The sequence below is a fragment of the Artemia sp. Qi Xiang Cuo genome, chromosome 21 (genome assembly GCF_049724085.1).
Source record: "Artemia sp. Qi Xiang Cuo chromosome 21, ASM4972408v1, whole genome shotgun sequence".
NCBI classification, from domain to species: Eukaryota; Metazoa; Arthropoda; class Branchiopoda; order Anostraca; family Artemiidae; genus Artemia; species Artemia sp. Qi Xiang Cuo.
Window position 1 is genome coordinate 48,065,350 of NC_142814.1, and position 10,953 is coordinate 48,076,302.

Here is a 10,953-nt window from a genome sequence, read left to right on the forward strand (position 1 = left end):
CCAAAAAAAATTTGGAAATAGCCCATTCTTTAAGCGTCCTTTATTTACACATAGAAAATACTTTTTTGAGGAGGACACTACCACACAACCCTCGGGGCAAGGATTATAAGTTATGCCCTGGAGGCATATAAGGTTTTTATTGAAATCTTTGTCGTAGAAACTTGAAAAAGGGCTCATTTGATTTGAAATTCAAAGGGATAGTACCCTTTTAAATAGTCGAAAGTGATTGGAGGGCAACTAACCCCCCTCTCACACCCACCTTTTCCCTAAACACATCCAATCCAAATTTTTAGATAGCCATTTTACTCAACATAAGTAGAGATGGGGGTGCCAGTCGTGACAGGACCACGTGGTTTATGGTTTTCTCAGTGAGAATGAAAAAACAGATGAAATTCTCACTTGAAAAACCATGAATTTTGTCGCATTTATCAACATAGTTGAAAGTTTTGGAAATTAGGTCTTTAAGGATGACAACCCCTCCCCCCAGAGCCCTTAGGGCAAGGATAGTAAGTTATACCCTGGGTCATATAAAGTTTTTATTGAATGCGTTGTCGTAGAAACTTCAAAAGAGCTCATTCAATTGGAAACGGAAAAGGCTGGTGCCTTTTTTAATAGTTGAAAGTAATTGGATAGCGACTAACGCCCCTTTCACGCCCACCATTTTCCCAAACACATCCAATCAAAATTTTGCAGGCCCAATTATAAAGTCTTAAAAAACAAAAAGATTTAAAGTATTATTTTATTTTTCCCTGAAAAGACTATGTCAACATAAAACGAACAGAAATTAATTTTAAAAAAAACTTTTTCCACAAAATAAGTTTTTCAAAGAAAAGTAAAGAAGTCAATTAAACCAAAAATGAGCAAAGATAAAATCATACGATCTACCAAGCGTCAAACCATCCTGAATCAGTATCGATAAATAACTGAAACCCAACACGAACAGAAATTACAATAAATAATCAAGTCATACTAAGAACGATCAGAAATTGACATAATTGGGGTGCAAAACCCCTATGCCTTCACAAAGCCAGAACAAAATTTGCACTTTACTGAAAAAATACAAATGAACGTGCATTGTCAGTTTAATATACATATACTAATATTTAGTAATCAAAATGTTAATATTATTTGATTTATTAAAGTTATAAAAGTAAAAACATCTATATTTTATATTTTTATATTTGTGTATACTTTCTTTACAATAGCCCTTCCTTTTTGTAGGCATTGAAAATACGTTTGAGGGTAAATGCTGTACCATGTGGCACCATGAACTCTGAAACCAGAACAATCCAACAGCATTTTGGCTCTGTTTGGACCATTTTTTTGGCTTTGCACATAATGCCAAAGATTGCAACTTTAGTAAAATCGAAAATTTATAGGCTGTATATATATATATATATATATATATATATATATATATATATATATATATATATATATATATATATATATATATATATATATATATATATATATATATATATATATATATATATATATATATATATATATATGTATATATATATATATATATATATATATATATATATATATATATATATATATATATATATATATATATATATATATATATATATATATATATATATATATATATATATATATATATATATATATATATATATATATATATACATATATATACTTTGTTAATAATTCTAAAGCACATGACAATCTCAAAATTTTCGCTCTATATCATTTTGATCTTTTTTGGGTCACAAACCCCGTGAAGGTGTCATAACATCGAACAGTCACGAGCACGGACGTCAGGAGCAGTACAAAATTCGTCTTAACATCGACAAAAAAATCCGTCAGAACCTCGAACCGTCATAACATCGAAGATTTTAAAACTTTATTTTTGGGGTGTTTAGGGATTGGGGAAAGGTACCTAGGTTAGGCTAGGTTACGTATATAATATATGCTTTGCTTTACCCCCACCCCCCTGATGTGCAAATATATAGCCGAAATTTGTTGCTAAACTATTATATACTTATTACTTATACTTATACTTATTACTTATTACTATTATATAAACGTATAAATTTTTTTAGAAGTTATGACGGTTCGATGTTTTGACGTTTCGTGTTTGTGACGGTTCGCCGAAATGGTAGCACCCCACAAACCCTTGATTTGCGGCGCAAAAACAGGAATGGACACTTTCCTGTGCCACAATCTCTTTTGCTACTTAAAAAGGATACAATGACTTTAGTTTTCGTTCGAAAGACCCCTCTCATGATATTCTTCGGCCACTATACTGACATAACCACCCTTGGGGAAAAACAACAAACAAACAAATAAACACGCACCCTTTATCGAACTTTTCAGAAAAAATGTAAAATTTCATGTTTTTGCACATAGGAGTTTGAAACATCGGAAGTAGGGCTCTTGGGCATGCTGAATATGATGCCTTTATTAAGGTCTTCTTATGGGTAAAATAAGCAGAATAGAAGAAACCTCTCCCTTCTCTTCTTCTGAACTAATACCCATTCCAGACATGTAAGATGGATACAAAAATAGGGTTAAGTTGCACTGCCATTTTCTCAGATAAATAAGAAAATAGAACAGCATTTCACTTACCCACGTATTTGCCAAAAAAAAATAAAAAATCGCTGTACCGTTATTTACCATTTAAGACATGCCACAATACCAATTAATAAGGGGCTTAAAGCGCCGCTCATACTTAATGAAGGAGAAGTGCCATTGAAAATATAACAAGCGTAAAATATAATTTATAGTATAAGTATATATGAAAAAGTGCCAGGAAATTTTTCTCATTAGCCAAATTATTTTGAAAAAAAGGATGCATTAAAAAATGTCTTTAAAAAAAGGTTACGTAATTCAAAATATTATTTGAGCTTTCAAACGCACCATGGTATACTAACCCATCGTGGGGTCATTTTTACCAATACAATTAACACTAGACACCAGTACCTGAACAAGAGTTGTATAATTTGATTATTTTTTTTGAAAAATCTGCTTAAAAATTTGATTTAATTTAATTTGAAAAATTTTTATTTGATTTTTTAAAAATATCTATTTTATAAAAAACAAAGATTAAATAAAATAGCTCAATAATGTCGCACGCATCCCAAGGTGTTCATAATAGAAATTGGAAACGCCTCGAAAAATCAAAAACAATTCTTTATAACTAATGATTCACACAAATTTTAGCACTGAAAGATATCGAGTTTTTAGCACTTAAAGATATCGAATTTTAGCGCTGGAAGACATCGAGTTGATTTAAGGGGTAACACTGGCAACCATATATACGTTAAAAATTAGAAAAAATTGGAAATTTAATTCTTAATGAAAAGAGACTTCCATATTCAGTTATGCCTTTTATTCATAGTTGCGGGTGTCGACAAAAAGAAGAAGAGATATGGGGAAAAACAGCAAAAAAGAATTATAATAAAATGGCACAAAACAGCTTAAAAAGGTTTAATTTTCCTATGAGGGTATAGTTGTCTTTGGGAATCAACAGATTTCTAATCTTTGAAGTTTTACAAAAAAAGTATTTTTAAGCTTAACTAATTAGCTTTGGTTACTTGTTTTCACGGTTCACTGCAGCAACACTGACAAAAATTGCCCTAAAACTTAATCATCTTGAAACGACCAAGAGAAAAATCTTAGAAAATTGCGGTTTCAGGCATGAATAAGACTAAGATGCGCCCATAAGACAAAAAAAGATTTTGTTTTAATGTCTTTGGTACTTTAATAAATTATGGTTCATTAATGATTATCACTTAGGCAGCTTTGATTAATGATTAATGAGATTAATGAGATTAATGAGATTAATACCTGGAAAAACACAAACAAATAAAGACTCATCCGCGACTTCTCGGAAAAAAAAGTCAAAAAGACGCTTCTCGGAAAAAAAGTCAACTTTTTGTTGTCATTCTGTCATCTTTTGCCACCATTTTGGCTTGAAACCTCTGTACGTACTAAGGGGGTTCAGCGTATATCCCCCAAAAATTTTCTTAGCCCCTCCCCCTTACGAAGAATTCACCTTAAAAAATTCCCCCCAAGGAAAATTTTCTAACCCCTAGAAGAAAATCTCACCCCCAGAAAATTCTTCTTACGTGTAAAATTGAGTAGCCAAAGAGAAATCAAGACAAATAAAAAGAATGAAGAAAAGAGGGCATTGCGGACTTAACAGTACACATCAAACACTACGATCCTGAGAAAAACTTGCCTGATTTTTAAAAAATAGAGGAAACGCCTTCAAAAAGGTTTAAAAAGGCAAGTGATCTTATCAAAAATCACAAAATTAGATTTGGCATATTATAAAACACTACCATGGAGGGTTTAATCTCCTATTTTTTTAATAAATGAGGAATTTTGCTTTTTTTCTCGAAGAAAAATCAAGAATGCGTTTATTTGCTTTTTTTTCGAAGGATGATTTCACCGAACGAATGTTACTTGATTATATAAGGAGAGCTCATCCGAACAGTAATTAAATGTCTATTACCGTGCTCTTTTAAGTATGAAAAAAGAATGTAACCCGGGAAAATGGCATTTTCAGCCACTTTTTTTGGCAGCAATCTACAATATTACCCAAGGGAGGGCCAAGTTGCAATCGACTAAAATTTCGCATATAGCTTATTGGTTTAAAAGGATCAATAAGCCACATATTGAGCTCCCCAGCTGCAGAGGAAGTAATACCGTGCGGTTGCACATTCGGTTGCACATTCGAATATGCAACCGCGCGGTATTACTTTCTCTGCAACTGGGGAGCTCAATATGTGGCTTATTGATCTTTATTTTTTGGGGTTTTTTTGTGGGTATTTTTTTTTATTTTTTTTTATTCGGGAGGGTTGAATAGTATTGAAAGGTAAGAAAAGAGTATGGAGAGTGAATAAGTTTGGTTTATGATCAAATATTGTGCGACGCTGCTCAAGCCCCAATAGTGGCTTAACAAAGCGTCACACGTTCTTACCATTTTCTACGTTTGGTTGACAATGTTATTTAAAAATGCGGTAAGTGCCAGTTAAGTATGATGTAATTTTTGGTTGAAAATAAAACCTATCTCATCTCATCTCCTGGAACGTAACAAAGTCCGTACAAGAGAAATGGTTAGTATGAATATTTATCTCAATCCTTTAATCAGTTAAGTTAATTCACTTGATTTTCCACGAATTTACATTAGTGGAGTTTAATTGTGTATCAGCTATTACGAAGAAGGGGCGTTAAGATATTGTGTAGGTGTAAGGGGGGGGGGATATGACTAAAAGAGCGCTTTTCAATGCCCAAATTATTTAACCCCTCACACATGAGCCTTCAAATAAATATATGAACGGATATTGGGGGTGGGGCTAATCTAGAATCGCCCTTCACTTACATAAACCTTAATAAGAGTGGTGCGGGGTGATACCTTCCTTAAAGGTACTTCAGGCGTGAAAATTTTCTGATATACACCTGGTAGACACGTTCTCTGTCGCAACGGTGAACTGATACATGTGCTGTAGTTGTTGGTACCAAACCAAGTCCACGGAAAATAAAATAAAAATAAAGAAAGCCTTTTAAATTGCTTAACCTCAATTGGAATAAAGTGTTTTGTTAATTTTAGATTTTCTTGGTTCTAACTTACAGTTTGACTCCGTGTCATTTACATAAAAAAAGGGAAAAAAAGTAGCCCGAAGCACCATATATTCTGGCTCACATTTCTTACTAGGATAAATGGACTGATAAAAATATGTGACGTAATATCAATGAAAGAAGAACTGTCTTAGTTTGCAAGAGCAAAAAATGAAGTAATATTAATAGAATTGCAAATCAAATCAATCGGTAAAAATGACCAGCTAGTTGGAAAAATCTTTTGCCCTTTCCAAGCATTTTTGTTAGTAACTTCTCTGGTTTATACCAGACCAAGTCCACGAGAGGCTATTGCCCATATTTTTTAGTCCCAGCCTGTTATCTCTGTGCACAACCAGCATAGAACAACCTTTCTATAGTTGCCACTAACTTCGTATTTTCGAATTATTTTGTTTAATGTTCACCTTACCTTCCTTTGATATATTAACTCCTAATATCACAAGAAAATTGTGAAGGGGGGGGGGTCATTGATTTATCATAACTGATCAAAAGCTACTCCTTTACTTGATCTCGAATTGCTTTATATCCTTTCGTGTACACGTTTTACTTAAAAATCAGCTATGAATTTTTTTTCAAATGAACTATATAATTCGACCAAAATGTTGCAAGACTCAAAATTTCCGATTTATCCTACCGTACCCAAGTACGTGGAGGGAAGAGAGATGGGTTAGCCATCCCCTCTAAGAGTGGTTTAAAGCTTTAACAATGGAACAAATTCATCGCGTATTAACCTCTCTTAAAAACTAATCTAATTCTCTTCATTTCAGATTATTGCAAAGACGCTAATCAGTAACGTAAAAAAAAAACAGTTATTGAGGTTTATAGGAGGCAATTATTAGATAGAACATTTTGTGTAAATTTTGTTTTTGTTCTTTTGGACGAAATTGACGGGAAAATCACAGCGGCCTTAATTCACGAAAATGCAGGGAATGGAGATTTATTTTTTAAGACTTAGGGAGGGGGCAACTATTTCGTTTAAAAATAAGTCTTTTTAAAATGGAATTACGAAATAGAAAACACAAAAGGGGGAACAAAAGCCCTCCTCTCCACAATTGACACCACTGAAAGTCTGTTAACCAGGCAATGATTGAAAAAAATGAGTTGTTAATTTAAAAGAAGGACATATAGTAGAATCAGAAAGCATTACTAAAAACAAAACTTACAAATGCCAGACAGAAAAACTTGAAAAAACATCCTAAGAGTTAAATCAGCATCCAGGATCATTTCCCTGAGTCAACTAAGAACTTCATATTGGGACTATAGACTCTAAAAGGAAGCTAAAACTTAGAAGCAGATGCGCTGAGTTATGGACATGTTTACCACGGTTGTCAAATTAAAGTAATTTATCAGTACACACTTTGAAAACAAAAGTTGTCACCTTGATGCAAACGAGGGGTGGCTGACTTTCAAAAATCGTTGCATTAGGTGGCACGCACCACGTATAGCACATATGGCGTATGGCGTAGGTTCCCGTGCGTGACGCGATAAGGTATGGCATGAGTGGGCAATGTGTGGAGGAATAAGCGACCCTTTGAAATTTGCACCAATTTGTGGAGAATAGGCAATCCTTCGATGTGTGTAATATATAAGAGATTTGTCTCCTTTCAATTGACATTGAAAACAGTTATTTTTTACAATTAAATATATATTTATAGCAAAAATACGATGTTATATATCCCATGCTCCTTGACCATCCGGATATGGGCCCCTCTCCCCCCTCCAATAAAAATGCTGGAGATTCACCCCTGGTGCTAGTAATATAACAACCTTATTGTCAGGGTTGAAATAGTCTTTCTACGATGGTACGAAAATTTCGAAATAGCGTTAGTCTAGTTCTTGGCTGTGTCTTAAAATAGTGATGTTTCGTTTTAATTTCAACCCTGACAATAAGGTTGTTCTATTACTAGCACCAGGGGTGAATCTCCAGCATTTTTGTTGGGGGGGGGCAATAGGGGTCCACATCCGGATGGTCAAGGGGCATGGGATATATAACATCGTATTTTTGCTATAATATATATATATATATATATATATATATATATATATATATATATATATATATATATATATATATATATATATATATATATATATGCGATAAGTTATAGCAAAAATACGATGTAATATTTGGTACTTCCTTTTCACTTGGTATCATTCTATCATTTTTAGCAGTAGTGTAATTGTATTGATAACCTGATTCTTTTATAATGTAACCAAAGGCGTCATCTGAGGGGGGGGGGGGGCTGGTTGGGGCTATGACCCCACCCTAATTTTAGAAGGAGCCCCAAATCAATTGCCACAATCCATGTCGCTTTGATTTGAAGTGTGAAAAAAAAATTGCGTAAAAAAGTGTTCTCAATTAAAAAAAATCCGCTTCTAATATAGCTGTACTTCACAACAATAAATTGAGGGCTTCATTCTCAAACATATTTATTTAATATTACTTTTTCATATATGGCAACATATTTATACTGCATTGATGTTACAGCCACGATGACCAACTTTGATTCTAATAAAATAATTGACCCAGGATCCGTAATAAATTATAAATTATAATTACAACGGAGCAGTAATCCTTTCCATACCTATTATGTACTTTATATTTCTTTGGGACTGTTTGTGAATCTGTTCTGAGCCGGGTGTGACACCAGGGCTGTCGCTCCTTGTAAAATTTTACTAGATCTTGTAAAAAGTATATCCACCTTGTAAATCTAGTAAAATGGGGGTCAGATCTAGTAAAATCGAACAAATCTAGTAAATTTTTGCCAAAATCTAGTAAATTTTTTGCCCTCATTTGAAAGCATTTTGTTGGGTTGACTGTTGTCTTACTGTTCCTATGACATTTACTCTGTGGTCCCAAAACACGGCAAACTGCTGCAGTCCTTTGGCGTGAAATTCGACACTTTTGGAATCGTGTTTTTTTAATCAAGATCTGGACTTATTGGATCATTTTAATATTTCATTTTATAATTAGGCGATAAGTCATCAAAGGTGTGTTGAGCAAAGGCTTCATGTTTGCAGGGTGAATGCCTGTTAAATGTTTTTGGAGTGACACCTTTGTGCTTATCCTTCTGTTAAGTCTCCTCTAGGCTAGTTGTATTTCCTTGTGATGTCCCTTTCAGGGATGGTACTACAGGCTAAATTATTTCCCGATAAGATATTTTAAAGTACCTACCTCCTTTTCTCCCTCTATAGGGTTCTGACCTTTGATGACGTTTAAAAATCTGTGAGTAATAGAAGTGAAACATTGCAACATAGATCTTCTGCTAAAATGAATTACATCAAAGTTGTTTTCAGCTTCACAAGTATGCTCAATCCCGATTTATGAGGTTTAAAGATTTGCAAATAAATTTCCTAAATTTTGAAAATAAAACATTGATATGGCTTAAGATTCAACTCAAATAACTAAAATTGCATTTTCGGAGCTAGCTAAAAACGACGAGAAAAGAAACTAGGGTCCACCTGCCATGTGGGCAAATATCAGGACCCTCTAGAGAGAGAAGGAGTGGAGGTAAGTACTTCAAAATACCTTCCCGGACATACTTTAGCCTGTAGACCCAACCCTAAAAGTTTCATTTTCCTAACCTAACCCCTTTCCAAGACAGCCAAAAGTAGCCAAAGTAGAATTTTACCAAATTCAATCCTCTATCCAAATACAACAATCATTTCTGGTGGAAATTAATTGCAGGAATTTTAAAAAGCCTTGGATTTCTAGACTCTCAAATAGAAAAACCTATTTTCAGTTTAATTTTTGGTTTACTTGGAGTTCAGGGTCTAGGCCACTACACCTACAACCCTGCAGCCCACCCTTGAATCCCTTTGTACCCCTTAAAGCTTGATTTATAGAATCTAGAGGATGAGTTTCCACTGGAAATAATTGCTATATTTGGATACAGCATTAAACTCTGAGTCAAATGGTATGATTATTTCCTAAATATCTCATTATCATCCTATATTTGAAATTAACCAAAAACCACTCATTTCTCAATCTGTGTTATTCAGTAACATGTACTGTAAAGTTACAGAAACGCTGCCCAGTAGATACAGGATATGAACAACTCATTTTGTATTGTCTATTCTGGTTCTATCAGGCACCCTACACTATAGGGATAACTAATATTTCTTATCAGCACTATTATCAAACTGGGCTGGACTGTGTTCAAGAATCAATAGAAATTTTGGAAAGCAGTATTTTGCAGGTATCCGATGATATTGCATCTACATCTACCACAATCGATCTGGCTGAGGACTCAGAGACTCGTGCGAAGTTGTTTGTCACAAGTCTAAGAAGATGCACTGTGCGCAGAAGTTATGACCAGAGTGGTTGACTGATTCAGTGCTGAAACCTTTCCTTATTCAATAGCCAGACGAAAGCAAAAAGGCCTATTGCAGATACTGTCAGCGAAAACTGACGGAAAGTTTGACTGTCATGAAGAATCACGCAACTACTGAGCTTCATAAGAAGAACATAAAAGCAGCATTGGGACAACTGACAGTTGAGAGAGCAGTTGGAAACGAGCAAACGCAGGAAAAAGAGAACAGTGATAGGATGGTGTCAGCTGCTGAATTACGCCTTGCAGCATGGGTTGCAGGTGAAGATATTCCTTTGACAAAAATTGATACTCTCTTTCCCGTTTTCAAAAAGTCTTTTGGGGATTCAGCTACAGTCAAGCATGCTGAAATGAAGCGAACTACATTGACTGGCATCATTAAAAATGTTATAGGATTTCATGGTGAGGACGCTTTAGCATCTGTTCTTCAGAAGAACTTTTTTTCAATAATCGCTGACAAAAGCACAGACAGATCAGATACAAATTCCCTAGTTGTTATGGTGAAGTATGTAGACAGTGAGAATATCTTGAGGGAAGAATTTCTGGCACTACTAAAGGTAGACCACGCAACTGCAAGAGGGCAAAAGAATCTTCTGACAACGTATTTTAAGAAAGTTGATGTTCCATTAGAAAATATGACTGGACTTAGTCTTGATAATGCGTCAGTCAATATGGGGCGCGAAAACGGCCTCGCTGCCCAGCTGCTGCGTGAAAATCCGCAGCTGTTTGTCCTTGGTTGCACTTTCCATACTGCTGCATTGTGTGCTTCGGCTGCAACAAAGCACTTACCTGCTGAAGTCGAAACTTTCGTGAAGGAACTCATCAACTTCATGAGCGCAAGCCCTAGAAAACAGTTAGAACTGAAGGTTTTCCAGGAGTTTTGTGAAATTGCCAACCACTGACTTCTGCAGATAAGCGGCACGCGCTGGTTGTCGCTTGAAGCCGGAATTAACAGATTACTTGAACAGTGGCCAGCCTTAATTTGTCTCTGACAGACTTGTCCCTAACA

At 34.7% G+C, this 10,953-nt stretch overlaps 1 protein-coding gene across 1 annotated transcript in view; it reads right to left on the minus strand.

Annotated features, from left to right (window-relative positions):
- The window catches only part of LOC148939647 (uncharacterized), a 59,406-nt gene extending 52,548 nt beyond the window's left edge, over positions 1-6,858 (minus strand). Inside the window, exon 1 of the mRNA XM_089107265.1 lies at positions 6,777-6,858. Within this exon, the coding sequence (XP_088963391.1) occupies positions 6,777-6,837 (61 nt within the window). The 5' untranslated portion in view covers positions 6,838-6,858. The remainder of the gene's footprint in view (positions 1-6,776) is intronic.
- Positions 6,859-10,953: the final 4,095 nt, after the last annotated feature.